The sequence below is a fragment of the Mytilus galloprovincialis genome, chromosome 1, assembly GCF_965363235.1.
Source record: "Mytilus galloprovincialis chromosome 1, xbMytGall1.hap1.1, whole genome shotgun sequence".
NCBI classification, from domain to species: domain Eukaryota; kingdom Metazoa; phylum Mollusca; class Bivalvia; order Mytilida; family Mytilidae; genus Mytilus; species Mytilus galloprovincialis.
The window spans coordinates 17,357,444-17,377,257 of record NC_134838.1 but is presented as its reverse complement, the minus strand read 5'-3'; the positions used below and the strand labels follow the sequence as shown (position 1 = coordinate 17,377,257).

Sequence of the window (19,814 nt, the reverse complement as noted above, 5' to 3'; positions counted from 1 at the left end):
AAACTCATAAATCGAAAATAAACTTCTAACGCCATTGCTTAAATGGAAAAGACAAAAAGACAAACAATAGTACACATGACACAACATAGAACACTAAAGACTAAGCAACACGAACTCATACGTCGAAAATAAACTGACAAAGCCAAGGCAAATAAAGGAAAAATACCTAATGACAATAAACATTACACAATACACAACACACAACACACAACACACAATACACAACACAGAAAACACTGAATAAGCGATCATTGCTCCAATATTTTTTGGTGAATCGGCTTCTCGTTTACTCATAGTTGCGACAGAGTAAAAATATTTACTATATGAGCAAACATCACGTGAAATATAAAATATCTATAACCAGACTTTGGAAAAAAAAGACATAATCCTGAATTCCTTATAAAACGTAAGCTGAACATACAAATGTCGACTTATAGTGTTCTTTAACTGGTAAGTCATGTTATAAAATTAAAAACCCAGTTGGAAAAAAAATATTCATTATTTCAATTCATGATAAAATCTATGGAAGCGTACGTATTAGCGCCGCACATTTTATTTTTCTTATTTTTCTTACTATGTTTGCGTTATAACGCAAACCTTTGCGTTGTAACGCAAACCTTTGCGATATAACGAAAACCTTTTCGTTACAACGCAAACATAGGAAGAAAAATAAAAAAATAAAATGTGTGGCGCTAATACGCTTCCGTAAAAATCTACACATGTGACCTACTAATTTTATTTTTAAGTTTATCGTCATATCTATTTCCCGGTAATCGATATTTGTTATGCAGTCATGAATGAAATCATGTTAGTGTTGTTTTAAAATCAGGGGAAATGTGACACATAAGAGTAAGGAACTTTTGAAACAAATAATTAAATCGGTCAAGGATTTGTACCTTAACTGGAAGTAAGATGTCCTTGTAATCATTTCTACATTTCGTTAGTTAACAGAAAACTAAAGGTAAATATCAATATTAAAAAAAAGTACGAATGTCATTTTATTTATTTCCTTGTCTATCATAGGTCTTCTCGAAAAATGTAATAGCCTTTTATAAGTGTTTTGTTACTAAATCGAAGTTATTGTCCTATTAACCTATTATCTAAGAAATAACAAAATATATGGGGTATCCATTCATGACACAAAATCAGTACATGCACAACAAAACAAAAAAGCACAAAATAGTGAGGTCTCAACACGGAGTCACAAAAACTTTCACCTCATTGCATGTATAAGACGGCCCTTAGAGCCGACTTGAGCGAATTTCTATCCAAAAAAATAAATGATAGACTTAGGAAGACGTTTCACCACCGAAAATGAACATACCGGAAAGTAGTAAATATTTAAACAAAATAGTTCCTACGCACTGGTCAAAATCTTAAACTGTTTCGCGTATATTATAGTTATTAAGACTGTTTGTGTTGATTACCAATTTTATTAAACCAATTTTGTCAACAACGGAATTGTAAACAACTACCAAACAAGAATGGGGTTAAGAAAGCTATGAATAAACTAGTTTCAGAAAAAAGTCGGAAAGCATTAAGGACCTAAAACTTTGAAAAATTTTGCCAAATACAAACACAGCAATGATGTTTAATCGGCTGACATAACTCTTTTAGATACAAAAGTTTAGCACAGTATTTGCTTCGGTAAATTTCTGTACCAAGTCAAGAACATAACAGTTATTTTTCACTCGCTGTTTTGGTTGATCAAGATTGTTTTTCTAAGTTTTATGAACTTTCTGAATATTCATTTTTATTGAAATGTAAATTAAAAGAATCTGAACTTTGTACTTTTTGTTCAGAATTTAAAGAAAATATTTTTCACATTTTTTGGGAATGTAATGTATCGCAAAACTTCTGGCTATCCGTTATTAGATTAAAAATTATGGCATTCTCCTGCCTTTCAGTGCAAAAGAAGTCATGTTAGGTGTGTTTCAGGATTTTGTTAACAGTAAAACAGTTAACAATATTTTGTTGTTATTCAAATATTATATATACAAATGTAGATGTAAGAACATATCCCCCACAAAATATGGTGGGGTAGAATATTTAAAATATTGGATTAATATAGAAAAATACTCTGTATGTTTCTTAATCCCTGTACAAAAAGTAAAAATGGATCAGAAATTGCATATGTTAGAAGCAGCTTTTATTTAATTTATTGATTAATTAACAAAATCTTTTTATAATATTTATATATATATATATATATATATATATATTTTTCCTGTTTGTGTAGTATTGTCAATTTTGATGATCCAATACCTATTAAGTTTACTGGTTGGTAGATTCGTATAGACTCTATATATATATATATATATATATATATATTATTATATCCATATGACTTAATTGATTTATCAAGTATTACTTTATTTTTAAAATGTGTATCGAATACTGTAGTATGTAATTTCACATGTTTCATCATCAAAAATAAAATAATTTCAAAAAAAAAAAAAAAAAAAAAAAAAAAAAAAACTTTATGAATATACCTTGGAGTTTGGTATCTTTGTTATTTTTTTTTATTTATTTAAAGAAAATACTATTTTCTCGGTCTTATTATGAAGCAGACCCATTTTATGTTCATTGTACAGAAAAAAATGAGTTTAATCGGTTTTTAATCAGTCTGCTTCTGAACCCTTTTTGTAACTATTTTAAACGAATCTATCTCATCGAACTTCAGTTAAAGCATACAACAGATACAGTTTAGTCTGCCTCATATTTTGACTTATATCAAGAAATTGACGATGAGGGTCAGTTGAAAACAAAATATTCTCAGATGTATATTTTAAAATATCATAATACAATCGGGATATATGTAAGAATCATCATGGCTGCACGTCCGTACGCGTATCTTTTTATTTCTTATTATCTACATGATCTAGTTAAATCAACTTCTCTTATAACGAAGGATAACTTTAAGTGAAGTTTAAACTTGACCATTTCAAAACGTTGGTGAACACATTATTTAAAAAAAATCATTAATATACACAAGTAGTTTAATAGACACATTATCCTTACAACTTGGGCAAGGTTCGTAATATAAATATTTAAACCAAAATTTCACCCACGTGTTGCGTGTTGGTTTTTATGTGGTTTAATGTCTATAAGATTGTTGAGGCATTATAGTAGAATATATCATATCAGTTTATCATACCTACTAAGTCTTTAGTTTTCTATATTGTGTGTATGTACACTATTGTTTGTCATTTGGTTGATTGTTCTTCGACTTATGAGTATGAATATCACTTTGGATAACCAGCTGCCTTATCTTTTAACTACAACATTGAAAAAAAAAATATAATTAACGATAAGTTCTACTCTACAAAAGAGGGACAAAAGATACCAGAGGGACAGTCAAACTCATAAATCGAAAATAAACTGACAACGCCATGGCTAAAAATGAAAAAGACAAACAGAAAAAAAAATAGAACACATGACACAACATACGCAACTAAAGAATAAGCAACACGAACCCCACAAAAAACTAGGGGTGATCGCAGGTGCTCCGGAAGGGTAAGCAGATCCTGCTCCAAATGTGGCACCCGTCGTGTTGCTTATGTGATAACAAATCCGGTAAATAGTCTAAATCGGTAGGTCACATTCGTGAAAGGGAGGGGGATTGTAGTTACGACGTAAGGAACATATCCGATTTTATTTGTGAAACGGTTATTCCATAACGGTCAACCAACTCGTGATGGCGTCCGTAAATTTACGAAGGTATGATTTCAACTTAACCATTTGGAACTCTTGGTTTAATAGCTTCCTAGTGAGCAGCAACTCTCTATCAAGAAAATCGTGATAGGAAATGCAAGCACGGGAATATCTTATCAATTGGGAGATATGTACCCTGTATGCAGGTGCTGCTGGAATGTTGATACTAAGAAATGGAAAGTTCTCAATTGGAAAGCTAAAATTATCTCTTTTGTCGTAATGTTTTGTTTTCAACCGACCCTCATTGTCAATTTCTAGATGTAAGTCAAGACATGAGGCCGACTTAACTATATCTGTAGTATCCTTTATAACCATGTTTGAATTTTGAAAATTGACACTTATATGCATTTGAAAGATAAAAGTGGAAACGTATAGGTCTTTATAACCATTTAGATTACACCAACTTTAGGTTGGAAATTATAGTACTAAATAAAGGTCTGTGACGAGACTGATGTAAAACTATGCCAGTTTTAGTCTAATCCTGCTACATCATTTAAGTATTTCTTATCTTTATAGAAATGGCTAATCAAGACGAAGTGGATGCTAGTCATTATAAAGGAGAAGAAAATACAAAATCAGTTCCCATTACTCATGAAATCGAAAGGTACATACAATGACGAATAAACATTTTTCAATTGTGTACATAAACTCTCTCATTTTAAATCAACTACAATTTCATCAAAATTTCATTGAATAAATCGTATTTTGAACGTTTATTAACATGATTAATATGTGCACTTAAACACACCCTGGAAATGACAGTTTATTCTAAAAAAAAAAAACACTTGCCACTTGTAAAAAAGAATTAAACTTGCAAAAAACGATTGACTTAGTTGTTTTTACTTTATTTTCGGGGGAAAAAATCGAACGCTTTCATATGCTTGTCAGAGACATTATTTAAGAAAATAATCTTAAGGTTAAGAATTTACCATTTAAAGGAAACACTAAACACACAAGAGATATACCATTCCATTAAAATAAAATTAATATTTTTACTTGAAGTGAATTTCCTTTTATAGCAACTCTGGGTCAGCTAACATAGCAAAAGGTCATCTGAAGCAAGCTAACTATGCAATTAGTTCTGTTACGGCAGTAATAATCGACAACGAAACGTTCGAAAGTGATTTGAATTTACCTGATCGAATGGGAAGTAATGTTGATGCTTCGTCCTTGTTCCAAAGTTTCCAGGAACTTGGTTTCGAAACTGACCTATTAACTGATGCCACTTACGATGACATGGAAGAGAAATTTAAAGATAGTATGACTAAAATTGTATTAATCATGAATGTTCTGGTTTCAAAAAATTGTTTCAATTTATGTAATTCATTTCGTGGTGTTGCCTTTTAAAAAGAAAAATAAAGCATCGTAATTTATTACTTATTTATGCAAGCAAAGTGTGAAAGTATTTTAAAAGTAATACAGTTTGCTTAATTATTTGGCGGGTTTCAACCTCCTTTAGAAAAAATGTCCTCTATGAAATTTTGATTTTCGAAATAAAGGAAGTCTGGCAAAAGTCCTTATTCTAGTTATGTCAATATCAGATCAATATCTAAAACAGGTCCTTTCAAGTGTTTGAATTCTTAACTTGGTAGCAAAATAGAATTTGTGTAAAGGCTTAGCTAATATGTATATTTATGTTTGTAGTTAAAAACGACAGCGATCAGTTAGAGAAAACTGGCTGTCTGATTGTAGCTATACTGACACATGGGGATGAGGACACTGTGTGTATGACAGATAGATATGTCAAGATAAAACATGTGATGTCTTTTTTCAATGCAGAAAACTGTCCAGAACTTATTTTGAAGCCAAAGATTTTCATTTTTCAGGTGAGATAATTGAAGATTAGAATCTTTTTATATATATTGTACTCCATATGAGGTACACACAAGTGTTTCTTGATATAATGGGTTTTTGTTTTAAAGGATAATATTATTTTACAAGCTCCAAGTATATGATAGTTGGTGCCCTCGAAAATGTTTAAAATAAATAGTGGTTTCATTTAACATGATCCTGTTTAATTTTCAGGTTTGCCAAGCATCAATTAAATAAGATTAACGGTATGAATTTATGCACATCAGTAAAAAGAGTGCTGGACAGAACCATTTTAATTGAAAGCTTAATAGTGAAATAATATGTTCATTGTTTACTTAGTATTACCAATGTATTGTGTTATTTTGATTACAGGCATGTAGAGGACAAGGCATTGGGCGTGGTGTTAACGTGACAGTAGTACGAGATCCAAACCAGGCTGATGGCGAAGCTGAATATTATGATTATAACAAATCGTATGGAGTACCAATGCGTATACCTAATGAAGCAGATTTCTTGGCAGTGTACTCTACTTCCCCTGGTGCGTGTTATATAATTATGATGGCAGTTTCATATTGTATATTAGTATTGCTAAAGCTAAATCATATGAGCCAGTCCATGCGAAAAGGTACAAAAACGAAAAATTTACGAAATTCTAAAAAGTGTGCAAAATTATTGGTAGTAGACTTGTGATTTATAAAACACATTTACTTTTCCTCATATCATCAAGCTGGGAGCTACACGCACCTGCAAGTGTTGAGACCCCCCCCCCCCCTTTTAGTTTTATCAAGATTTTTTGTGAATTATTTCATATATTTCAATCATTTTCAAAGTACAGTTTAAATAGCTTGATTTGCCAATTGATAATGTTAACCCCGGTAGCAATGGGGATAAAGCTCTCGATTACGATGCGGTTATCAATGCAATCAAACCGGGCAACGGTTCGAATCCCGTGCAACTAAGGTTGATTTATATAATATTAAATGACTTAACTTAATTTCAATTTCTCAAACACAAGATGTCATAGTTTTTGTATTTTCCCTCATGTTTTAATGTTGTCTTACTTTCTTGAAACCTGTAGAAGTGACGGAAATTATTGACTTTTGTCTCTGTAGTTTCTGGTCGGTATAGCATTAGTCAGGGGAACAAATGATTTTACACTTGCTCAAATACCAAAAATTCAGATATTTCTACGTCTTTTTCTGTTTTAGTTGACAAATTCGGGATAGAATTGACAATCTTATAAATGTTTACATTAATGTAAATTTTTTTCGGATAAAATCGTTTTTCAAAAATACTATAACAAACTTTGATAACGTGTCCTATAAAGTTTACCAAAAGGACTTTTTGTACCTTTTCGCATAAACTGGCTCATATATAAAATCTTGCTGAGCTAGTCCCAAGTCAGTAACCTGTAATTCATTGGCTATCGTTGAGTCAAATTTGTTATACATTTTACAAAATAAAGCTAGATTTAGTGATTACACTAGTGTTTTTAAGTACCTGTCAAGAAACTGATAATAATCGTACATCGAAATGTGTTAATAATGAAATCAAAGTATAAAAAGAGACAGATATTTATTATTGTGATATTGATATCAGAGTACTAAATTTAAAAGTCAATGAATTTGAAACTATTGTGAAGCCATGTTGCATTCTTCTTAAAACTTTCTCTTTACAGAGAAAACGAAAAAACCAACACACACAACTTAATATGATTTATTGTCATATACTTAAAATTGAGAAAGGAAATGGGGAATGTGTCAAAGAGACAACAACCCGACCATAGAAAAAACAACAACAGAAGGTCACCAACAGGTCTTCAATATAGCGAGAAATTCCCGCACTTGTTTATAACATGTAAAACGAAAATTATTTTCAAACAGGTTACGGGTCTTACAGAAGCACAGATAAAGGAACTCCATTTGTAAACCACCTGACAGAAGAACTACGTCACATGAATAAAGGTGAAGATTTCTATAAAATCTTGACCAGAGCAAATAGAAAAGTTGGAATCGGATATCAACCCAACATTCCAAGGAGTAACGTTACTCAGATGCCTTGTTTTATTTCACATCTTACAAAAAAGTTGGTTTTAAAACAATAAATGTTTGACAGTAAGACAGAAAAATCATTGCAATTGTAAAATTGATCTTGATTGAGCGGATATCATATATATATGGAATTGAAATGAACAATTTAAAAATTTCATCAGATATATTTTTATAAAAAACTGATATGTTTGTTTCAATTATAGTGAGTTTTCGTGACAATAAAATATTCAACCTGTAAAAAAGATGTCGTCAAAAACTAAGATAAAGAAGAGAACAAACTAACACCTGTTTAATTTTCAAACCGTTGGGCAAAAGTGTTACAAATGTTAGTTCATTTTTTCGACGTATGTCCACTTTGAATTCGGACCAAACGAAATGCTTTGATTATTTTATTTTGGTATAATAAACAATCTTGTAAGCTATTCAGTTGTTTCCCGAATGAGTTTAGATTTTATTTAATTCTAAACTTCACATTGTCAGATGTAAAGGATGTGAGTTATAACTTTTGGTACAATATCTTGGTAATTTATTAAAGTCATATGAAACGAGTGACTGGTGAAAAATAATGTTTTTTTTATATCTTTAACCAATGCATGTATATATCATAAAATTAGTCTTCTGTGAACGATTTTGTCATTTTTTACGCAAAAATATCGTTTAATCGTCATTTTTTTTCTCACTCTGTCTGTTATGAATTGAAAATATGGCCGCTCATTAATTGTCGTGTTTTGAAGCCGTAGTTTACACCGATTGTCACCTTATAGTAAACAACCAACAAAGATGCATGGATATTGGGCACGTGTATATCATGTACAATCAGATAATAGTTTATTTAAATGACATATCCATGCGTATTGCGATCACCAGATTTTTACGAGAGGGGTCACGCTAAGGTCTCTTTGAATACGGAAAATATGTCGGCGAATTGATTCCTGGAAGCAAGCAATTAAAAAAAAGTATATGTACACAAGTTTAATAATGACAACTATCCATTTTGTTAAAAAAAAAATTTGATTTAAGGTTTTATATGACTTTAAGCTTCTTAATTATTATTGAGTTAAATCACTAATAATACTATTAATAAAATAATTTTGTCATCTCTTTTTACTATTTGTCTGTTTTCCAACATAATGGCATGGCAAATTAAGTTATATGTCTTTTTAAGGTTTGATGTAAATTTCAAATTCTAATATTGATATCAAGTAACAGTTCTTAGGAATATTTTTTGAAGTTGGAATATTTTGTTGATATCTAAGACATTACAAATCCAAACTATTCATAAATTTATCAACATTGATAAGCCATTCAAATTATCATCCAGAGACAATATAAAGAGATAGAATAGAAAACAGTCTTTAAGTGGAATTATAACATTTATTTAGTACACTGTAATGATTGCATACATATCATATTTTTAAAAATTCCAATACTATTTTTGATATCTTCTTAGATTGTGATTTTTGTTCATTGTATTATTTTGTATATTTTTCTTAGCTAGTAAATTATTCAATGTTTCTTCGTTATTTTATCATCTACAGATAACATTTTACAATATACTTATATTGAGTTATTTATAAATATCATCATTTTGTATATATTTTTTTACTAATAAATCATTCACTGTATTTTCTTTTATTTACCACCCACAATTAACATTGAAAACTTATCATACATAATAGAGACCAGTAGTTTACCAATCTCTAAATTCAATGAATCAATAAGGAAGATACAAATCAAGTTCAATTACAAAAACCCAAGGAACTGCAAGACTAAAAAAAAGAGCGAGACTTGATGCGACAATATGGTAAGCCTCTCATTATACCACTCGCTTTGAGCAACCACACTCAGTCAAAAAATCACAACAGGCAGTATAAGAATTTTCGATTCATGTTTATTAAATGTTGAAATTCTTCGTAAACTGTTCGATTTACGGACCCTTAGTTCCTTCATATAGATAGCCCGACCGACTGTGCTAGGCCTTCAAGGGAAGTCAAGATCTTTACAATCTTAAATGCATATGCTACATACAAAATCATTAATGTCACTAACTCGTTTCATATCTCAAAAGAAACTGACGAACCGTTAAACTAAACTTTTCCTTTCTGGTTTGGTTTTCAAATTCACAGACTATTGCGAGACCACTTTTTCGGGAAGTTCAAAACTAATATTAAAACATATCATTTCTTGAAAAATTAAGAATTTATATGTATGCATGCAGGTTTTGTGTACGCTTTCGACTTTGACTTGAAGACCCATTGGTGGCCTTCGGTTGTTGTTTGCTCTATGGTCGGGTTGTTTTCATTGACACATCCTCCATTTCCATTCTTAATTTTATTATATTGCAAAACCATATGCTGCAAACAAATAACACTTTATGACTGTTTTGTAACCGATGATATTTTCTGGATTTACCTTTTTCTGGGACGCTCATACCCAAACAAATTCAAAGCTAAAAAAAAGTCTAACAACCTAACACTTAAGAACTGTATAATTAAAAAGTGACTTAACAAAATGAGGAAATTCATTTTAAATCAACTGGTGTTTACTGTTTTATACACATGTGCTGATGTGTGTTTGGTATCTGCCTCAGTGAAGACTGACCATACCTTGTGCTCCTACATCTATGCGTAAGAGTATTGGAATATCTTTCAAATCAGACAAGTGTGGGATTGATCTGACGCGCGATTGCCTTTTATAGGCTTGTATTGCATAAATAAGAACCAGGAATTATGAGATCTGATTTATGCAAGACAGATAGTTCGTCATTGTTCGTTCAAAGCTTTGATTCAATATGGTCGATGAGGCAAATCTTGTTAAAATTATAAAAATATAAAACAACACGTTTAATAATTTATTGCGTCCGAAGCGCTTTTCTGGATTTACCTTCATCAGGAACGCTCAAAGCCAAACATTTGAAATCCGAAGATGTATAAGTACCGAAAATCGTTGAAGAGCTATATTTTAATATATGCAGTTCTCCGAGTCGACAAACAACCCTGACCCTGAACCTAACCTTCACCCTTAAACTTATGCTAACAATATAGGGCAGCAAGTCCACAGGTTCGCAAGACAGCGATTTGACAGGTCAACATATAAATAATTGGTCTCCAACAATTGCATTATAGAGTCAGCAAGTATCTACACGTCGGGGGATCGACAAAATATCCACACTTAGAATCTTAGACCCTAACCCTACAGGACAGCAAGTAGACAGGTCATCATATAGATACATATAGTTGGTATTCAATTATTGGATTATTGTGTCAGCAGGTCGACATGTAGGCAGGTCGACAGGACAGCAAGTCAGTAGGTCAACTAGTCATTAGCTCAGCAGATCAAAAACATCCTCACTTAAATACGGTTTTTTAAAAGCCGCCGTCAATTTTTTCGTAGAAAGTCGTCAGGTCATATAAATAACTGGGATCCAACAATCGACCAACTGACTTGTCGACCATCTAACCTGCTGACTTGACGACCTGCTGACCTGTCGACCCGCTGAATTTTTCGACCTGCTTGTTCCGTATAAATTTGAGTATTAATTCCTATGCCTCGTGTAGGAAGACTACCACGCTTGCTGCACATTATAGAACCGCATAATCAACTCTGTGAAGGTCCCTATTTGGTCCTTCGAAATGGAAAATTCCGGTCGCTATCAACACATCTTCTTTTTGTTTTGTTTTTGTTATGTTTTGTTTTGTTTGTAATTTTGAATCTTCGCCAGTCTGACAAGATCAGGTCTCATGTCTTCCTATATTGACCCCAAGTTTTACCTGTTATTACAATCGTCTGCAGACACCTGCCGACAGCAAAAACGTCAAGTGAAATAGGTAACATCTAAATGATTTCCAAGCATATCAACATTTTTTGTCTCGTATAATAAAAATTTTTCCTTGTAGAAAGAGTGAAACATACTTTCACCGAAGGCATATTTATGAAATTTCATATTATCTACGTTTATTTTTAGTATAACAAATGTATAAGATGACTTTGTGTTTTATTTCATCTCCCTGTCACATCTGATTCTTGGAAAAAGCAAGACAGAAATTTCGGGTAAATATATCAATAATCTCAATTTCAATGTACATTTTGTGTGTTTTAAACATATTAAGAAGGGGAATGTGACATCATGGGTGTGTAGGATATGTTTTAAAAGTCAGAATGTAACATCGATTTCTAAATTGATAGGACATTAGCGACCATGTCAGTCGAGTCCTTCATTACTAAGATTATGGTAAAATATTAAGAATCTAACATTTTTTTATTGTTAGATATAAAGTGTACTCAAAATATATTCATATATTACCAAACATTGAACTTCGAACTTTGTTAATAAAAATAACCTATTTTTAGTCTATATTTTATTTCCTTGTCTCTGGATTTAGAGTTTTAGTATACTGTTTTCATTTTCTGGTTGTGTTTTACTTCTCGGAAAAAGGTAACACAAGATTAATACATATAATTCATTGACCACTGTCTCGATTTCATAGGAGACATGTCGTAAGCAAGGGTGCATCTAACAGGAAATTGTCAATACTTATGAGGGTAGGTCAAAAATGGTAAAAAATAATACATTTTCTTTGTTCTTTCCTGTTGTTACATAAAAAGGTCATTTATAATAGTTTGTCTAAAAGGAAAGTGCTTCAATTTTCTTTTTAACAAATAGAGTGCTCTCCACAATCGTCTTTCAAAATTTGAAATAAGGATGATTTGCGAGATTTTTTCTCAAGGAAAACAGGTGAAAATTCTAGTGTTCAACAAGGAGCAAACTTCTATCGCATAGCCAACTATAAATGGCCCCAATATGACAAAGTGTGTAATAATTCTAACGAAAAACCAACAACCTGCTTCATGAAGAAAAAAAAACATTAAAAGATATAACAACAAACTACAACTACTGAATTTCAGGCTCATGACTTTGAACAGACTTATACAGAATTTTGCATGTTTAACATTGTGGGCACTCAACACTTCCCTAACATGGGATTATGATGTAACGGCACAACATAAACACAACTTTAAAACAAGTATTGAAATGACTTAATCATCTTATCGGCATGAAGGTAACGAAACTAGCATGCCAATAAAAAGCAACTAAATCACGACCTAAGTACTTGCAATTACTGATGGCGTGTACAAAACCAACACAGAGTAATGAATAAATCATGGTATCCAAGGCTTAATGATTCTGTTATACATTTTTCATGAACTTATTATCATTATTATTTGATAGTATGACATTAGGCGAGCAGTTGTTAAATTGACTTGTCATCGGCGACCTGTTCTACATGTAACTGTTATCATTTATTTTTATATACAGCTTGTGCAATATCTAGGAGCTCATTTGTGCTATTCTGAGAGCTGTCGACTGCGTGTCACTTGTAGTTTGTCCAACAGAAGTAAAATATGACATCAAGGTAGATATATAGTTTGTGGAATCTCGTTGCCTTTACTGCGAGTTTCGTGATCCCAGAAAAATGATCAGAAGAATGTATTACTGAACCACTTCATGTCATTCACAATTATCATAGATCCACCAAATAACATATCTTCATATGTTCGCATTACTCTGTCTGACTATAGAAAATATTTAACAACGTGTAATGTTATAGTAAACGCTTTCAACGGAAATGTTTAGCGCTGCACTATGTATGTAAATTGTAAAACTATCAAAAATTGTGCCAGACGTGAGTTTCGTCTACAAAAGACTCATCAGTAACCCTTGAATCCAAATTAAGTACGAAGTTCGAGTTAGGCAAAGGCAAGCAAAATTGACCTTACTTTTAACTTTGTTTTAAAGATGAATTCAAGAAGTGCAAAATATATCTTACAGAAGTAGATATCATTCCTTATATATATCCATACTCCAGGTAATATGAGATTCGGTCGAATTTTGGAAGATTCTTACTAATAGTCTTTGAACCTTTATAATATTAATACTCCTTCGTCATTTTAAAAGATCAAACTGCTGTTCTCAGACGAGTTTGTGATTCAAATCAAATACTAGTACATGGGAAAAGAATTGAAAATTGTCAGATGTATTATGTATAAATAGATACAAAGGGACTTACATCAATGTTATATGACAAAACTTTCGAAATATTCTTTACATCATATTAAGTGATAAGCTGATAATGCCAATGCGAAAAATAAAACAAACAGACATGGTTTTTTTTCATTGTAGGTCAACATCAGGTTCTATATCTGGAAGTGTATTGGACGCAGAAAGATATATTATTCGTTCCGGTTTGGCGGTAGTTATCAATAACTCAGAATTTGATAGACGCTTACGCTTACCTGACCGTCCTGGTAGCCTTGAAAATGAAGCCGAGCCTCTAGAAGAGAGATTCAAAAACCTTGGTTTTAAAACTATTCTTCTAACGGATGCTACCAAGAAGGATATGGAGAACAAATTCAGTGAAAGTAAGATTTTTTTCAGAGGAATATGAAAAAATCTAAAATTCACTGGAAAATCTAGTCCTTTACTTGGTTGTTCTTTTTATATTTAAAAGATATTTCGGTAAATGAGCTCAAATATGCTGTAGCTTTAAAAGTATACAATTGGATACTAAGTAACATTCAAATTTTGTAATAGCAAAATAAACATATCATTCCAATATCAGTATGTAGCATGGGTTTTTCTGTAGAGAGACAACCTTAGTTTTAGTACACGTATGTAATCTACAACTAAAGAAAGAAATGACACTTATAAATTGCTTTGTGTCAGACGCGCTTTTCTAGTTAAACCTTTGTCAGAAACGCTCAAAATATATTTGAAAACCAAAGTCGTAACAAATACTATATGACTAAAATGAACATTAAAAAAATAATAATTCATTTCATACCAACCTGTCATTTGAGAAATAGAGCATAAGTTTCTTAATAATTTTTACATTTAAATGCATCCAAGTTAAAAAAAAAAAAAAAAGAAATCACATCATTAGCAATTTTTAACAACTATTTCAAGTTAGCACATCATGTTTGAAACTGCATAGGGTCAAGACATATTAATGAAGAACAGAAAAAAAATTATTTTTTTACGTCGAAATTACGTCATAATGTATAAATACAGAATTTATGCATTGTCTCCTTATTTCCGTTGTGAAAACAGTCCGCAACTAGAAACAAACAAATAAAATTTTAGAGAAGCTTTGTTATAGTTTTTGACATAATCTCACCAAATATAAGGTTGTTTCGTTGGTGCCCACATAAAAAAGAGGAAAATAAGAAAGAAAAAAAAATATCCATTTTTATCATGATTTAAAAATTGTTGTCATAGTAACTTGTTCAATGTGAAATTTGATTTGATTTTCTGAATACTTTGTACCTTAGTTTATTTTGTAGCAATTTAAGAATATGTATGACAACTTTCAAATTTGCAGTAATATTTGGGTTAAATAAGGGTTTAATTGCCCCTACTCCTTTATATACGGACAATTCAGTAAAAGGATTGGAAGTCTTTGTATACCAGTATACTTTAGAAAGAGTATATGTTATATGTGGCGACGTCGCAAAATAAAATATTAATGAATAATGCAGTCCTAACATCACGCTTATATGGAAGGACCTTTTCGGTGCTTACGTAAACTCTACCATTTTTATTTTAACACAGCCGGTGTTTCTAGTACTATAGTACCAGCGACAATGAATAATGACTTGTTCTTCATGATTTTAGAAAGGGTGTGTGTGCATTAGCGCCTCTATTACAAACTACTTAAAAGTTCTTGTTTCATCGAAGATTTAAACATATTTTCATTCGTTTTTTCCTTTAATTATGGTAGTTGTATCATATGTTTCATAAATCAAGATAATCTCTTCTTTGAAAGAGGAACGAAATATACCAGAGGGACAGTCAAAGTCATGGATCGAAAATAAACTGACAACGCCACGGCTAAAAATAAAAAAACAAAGAGACACATAATTGTACAGAAGACACAACACAGAAAACTAAAGACTAAGCAACACGAACCTCACCAAAAATGGGGGTGATATCAGGTGCTCCGGAAGGGTGAGCAGATCCTGCACACACTTTTCAGATTTTTTTTTTATCGTTTACATTTGTACATAACAATTTTATGTTTCTTTACAGTAAAGAGAAACTTAGCTACGAAATCAGAGCAGATAGACTGCCTAATCATAGTTATGTTGACACATGGTAATGATGAAAGTGTTTATACCCAGGACCAAGCTGTTCTAGTTGACAGTATCATGAACTACTTTAGTGCAGAAAACTGTGAGGAACTCATTCTGAAGCCCAAAATATTTATTTTTCAGGTAAGAAAGGATTTCCTTATCCGCAAATTGAAATATATTCTTGATAAATTAATTTTATCATCCTACATTGGGATAATAATTTTGACAAGTTTCTTGTCAAATCAGTATGCAAGACGTTATATTCCCTGTCATTTAGAAAATTTTAATAGAAGGAGATCGGATCTGACTGTCAAAGAGATGAATATGCAATATTGGCTTAACGACATGGATTTTAGCAACTATAGGTCATCGTATGGCTTTCAATAATTAGGCAAATGATTAAAAAGGCCACGACATAAAAACTATCAAACAATTCAAAAGAAACAACTAATAGCCTGATTTATGACACAATATTTTTATAGAAAAACATCCATGACAGACAGCAACCAACACAAATCACTCATTTAAAGGTTCCTGACATAGAACAGGCACATTTATTATGAGGAGGAATAAAACAGTGAGCACCAAATGCCAGGTCAGACGGAGTATACATATAATATTGTGTAAGCACTGATATTTACTAACTATAGCATCTTATTTCAAACGAATTATATGACTTATGGTGTTCATCTCAATTTTATTTTTGGATAAACCATTAAAGATCACTGATATATATATATTCAACATATTCCCTTTAAGGCTTCTAGACAATCATCTCAAAGTGTTGGTGCTGGCATTGGCGATCGGAAAGTAAAACAGGAAGAGATTCCTCTTTCCGAAGGTGCAGAAGTTGTTCGTATTCCAAATGAGGCAGATTTCCTTGCAGTTTATTCTACAGCATTAGGTTTGAACTACATATTTCTTATTCACTACTTGCGGTGTAACAATTTATCAATGATATTTTATCTATTTTCCCCCTAAAATGAGAGCAAAACTGCAATTTGTTTTTCTTTAACAGTTCGTACAGTTAACTAAAGGGGGTCTATTAAAGTGATGCTTACTTGAACAGCAACTCATATATTCAGCCATTATTGAAGAAAATAGGATTATCATATACTTAGAGAAAACAATGGTATAATTGTACCCCATGATAAAACTCATTTTAACATATATTTATTCATTAAATTTGAAGAATTGCCTTAGCCGTGTGATATGACTTTTGTTATCAACTGCTTCCGGTTTATATCAACTGCTTCCTTTTTATATCAACTGCCTCCGGTTATTATCGCATGCTTTGCTGTAACATTATCGCATGACATTTCGACGTCAATCGGCAAATTCAGGAAAATATATATCTAAATGGTACATTTTTGTGTGTAAAACATAAAACAAGTTGGATAAAAAGAAAATATTAGGAATAAGAAAAATATATTATTAGAATATGCAAAACAATTATTCAACGTTTTGTTTTTTCAAAGTTATAAAACTAGTTTTTTTTTCTGTATGTCTTTGTTGAAGTATATGATAAAAAGAACATAACATTTCATTTTTCATATCATACCCCTTTTCATCCCATGGTCAAAATCATCACTCGAGCCTGTAAGCTCTCGGGCTGATATCATGACCTAGGGCTGATAAGGGGTCTGATATGAAAATGCCATGTTATAATCTATATATATCACATTTGTCAGGAAAAATACAAATGGGTAAAAAAAAACTGCTCATTACTTTATTAACTTCATCTTTGATACAAGGATTGCAATTTTGTAAATCAGACTTGCGTTTCGTCTACAAAAGAAGATAAGAAGCGCTCAAATCGTCAAAGAGAAAAGTACAAAGTTGTGTAGCATTGAGAACCAAAAATCCCCATAAAGTTTGCCAAACACAACTAAGGTTATCTATTCTTGTGGTCGAAAATTCTTAAATTCAAATTTTTGTTTACAATTAATTAATAAACGTTACCATATCAAAGTTATTGCATGTCAATACAGTGATTCTGACTACTAGGCTGCTGATATCATCGGGGAGAAATACTCCATCTGCAGTGGCATCGACCCTGTTGTAAAGTAATCTCAACGCTGATGATAAAAAAATTTTTTTTATGAATACTAGCATCTGTTTACAAAACATCTTGAAATCTTTTTTTTATGTAGATGTATTCTTTCGGATCTGTTTTTATCAAATAAACATCAACGAAATAAGATTAGAACCCCCTTTTACACTTACAAATAGGTTGATTCGCAGATTCGACCCGAGATTATTTCATTAATTCGGCCATTATAGTCGGGTTGAACAATTGCAAGATAAACAATTCCCCAAAGTAGGAAAATTCATTTTGTTGAACAGTTTAAACTGATTGACCAATGCCTGTATGATCTTGAAATCAGTAAAAAGTTTCTGACAGATCAACACACTGAAGTGTCAATGTGAAAGCATTGCATTGTAAAAACACTAGTATATAATATGTTTCTATGGCCTGATAAGATGTAGAATTTACATTAACATTCATGCAAGTTGAATAATCTTTTCTAGCAAGTTGTCAGTTTTGGTTTATATGTCACATATTTCAGCTATTATCTTTAAAAACATATGTTATTTTTAATTTTTTATTTGCAGGTGAAAGATCATTCAATCAGACAGAGAGAGCATCGCCATTTTTACACCATCTAATAGAGGAGCTTAAGAACATGGGTGTCGACGATGATTTCTACAGTGTTTTGACCAGAGTAAATTGTCAAGTAATGCAATTTGAGCCTAGTCATAAAGCGACTAAAGATATAAGACAGATGTCATGTTTTGTATCACACCTGACGAAGGATTTGTATCTGAACATGGCACATGATTAACTTCAGCAACGACTTTAACTTTAATAAGATAGAAATGAATGCTGATTTGTCTTTACTATGATTTGATATATAATAGTTATCAAAGGTAATATAAAATATATAAAAATGTAATTTATATGGGGGGAAAATTAGAACTAACTGATAGAACACGTATTTTTGTTACAAAGCGTTAGGAATTTATCTAGATCAAGGATATATGATATTATATAAAAGTTCATTACATGCTATACTACTGTAATGAGTAAAATAAATATTGTAACTTATATTTCATAGTGAAATGACAATCAATTGTCTATCTATAGAAAACAATACATGTAAAACAAAAATGATTTACAAACAAGAAGTTGTTGGTTAAGCTAATTTGTCTCCTGTTAATGTCAAGTACACACAACATAACTAGTTTTCATAAGATTAGGTTACAGTGTTAATATTACACGGTTTGTAATAATTGACGAGTTTTTAACATAATTATGGTGAAAATAAAAAATCCTTTAAAGATGTTCAATAGTTTAAAATTTGTGACAAGGAGCCCTTAGATCGTCAGCAGGTTATTATTATTTTAAGACGACATGTGCAGAAAAATGGTCAATGAAATTCATTAAAGATAATTTGATTTATTGATAGACTTAGTTTCAAATCAATACGTTACAAAGTTACTTTGAAGGTGGAATGTATATAAACAATTCGACAAGCTAAATTATAAATCTACCAAACTTATGAAATAAAAAAAAAAATGTTCGGCAACAAAAATAGATTTTTAGGACAAATTTATTGATCAATTGTTATTAAAATCTAAGAATATTTTTCAACGACTTTAAAATTTTCTATAAAAATTTACTTATTTATTATGATGATTTAAAAACAAATAGACCACAGCATTGTTTTTACATTCAAGCTAAAGTTTCATATCCCAAAGTAAATTGCAAAATATGTATTAAAGAATGTTTTAATATACCAAATGTTTAATAATATATTTATGTGTAGAAACATGTATGTTCGTATATTTTTTTCATATCCAAAATCATAACTCAAGGCAATAAAAAAATATTGTTTTTTTTTCTCTGTCGTTGTACACTAAACTGTATGTTTTTAAATTAAGCATAAAGGCAGCTCTATATAGCAGTTTTTCAGCTGAAAGTAATCCAACTTTCATCAAATCATTCATCATTTCACAGTATGGCGTGTAGTATTGTTTTTTACATTAGTGTACAGAAACAGTAAAATGATGCATTTAGCATTTTTAACATGGTTATATCGTATA

General features: G+C 31.2%; 2 protein-coding genes across 4 annotated transcripts; both read left to right on the top strand.

Moving 5' to 3' along the window:
• The first annotated feature begins 825 nt into the window (after window positions 1-825).
• LOC143067705 (caspase-3-like) lies at window positions 826-7,779 on the top strand. The gene is made up of 6 exons (XM_076241178.1): window positions 826-849; window positions 4,231-4,318; window positions 4,734-4,972; window positions 5,359-5,540; window positions 5,899-6,064; window positions 7,410-7,779. The coding sequence occupies exons 2-6, from the start codon at window positions 4,233-4,235 to the stop codon at window positions 7,628-7,630; spliced, it is 894 nt and encodes a 297-aa protein (XP_076097293.1). The 5' UTR covers window positions 826-849; window positions 4,231-4,232; the 3' UTR covers window positions 7,631-7,779.
• A 3,825-nt stretch (window positions 7,780-11,604) lies between these two features.
• LOC143067688 (caspase-6-like) lies at window positions 11,605-19,610 on the top strand. Of its 3 annotated transcripts, none has more exons than XM_076241168.1 (6): window positions 11,605-11,627; window positions 12,895-12,991; window positions 13,759-13,997; window positions 15,664-15,848; window positions 16,467-16,611; window positions 18,324-19,610. In XM_076241168.1, the coding sequence occupies exons 2-6, from the start codon at window positions 12,981-12,983 to the stop codon at window positions 18,551-18,553; spliced, it is 810 nt and encodes a 269-aa protein (XP_076097283.1). In that variant the 5' UTR covers window positions 11,605-11,627; window positions 12,895-12,980; the 3' UTR covers window positions 18,554-19,610. The 3 variants fall into 3 exon arrangements, with proteins under 3 accessions (XP_076097283.1, XP_076097263.1, XP_076097272.1); XM_076241148.1 differs by lacking the exon at window positions 11,605-11,627 and adding an exon at window positions 11,934-12,012; XM_076241157.1 differs by lacking the exon at window positions 11,605-11,627 and adding an exon at window positions 11,955-12,119.
• The last annotated feature ends 204 nt before the right edge of the window (window positions 19,611-19,814 follow it).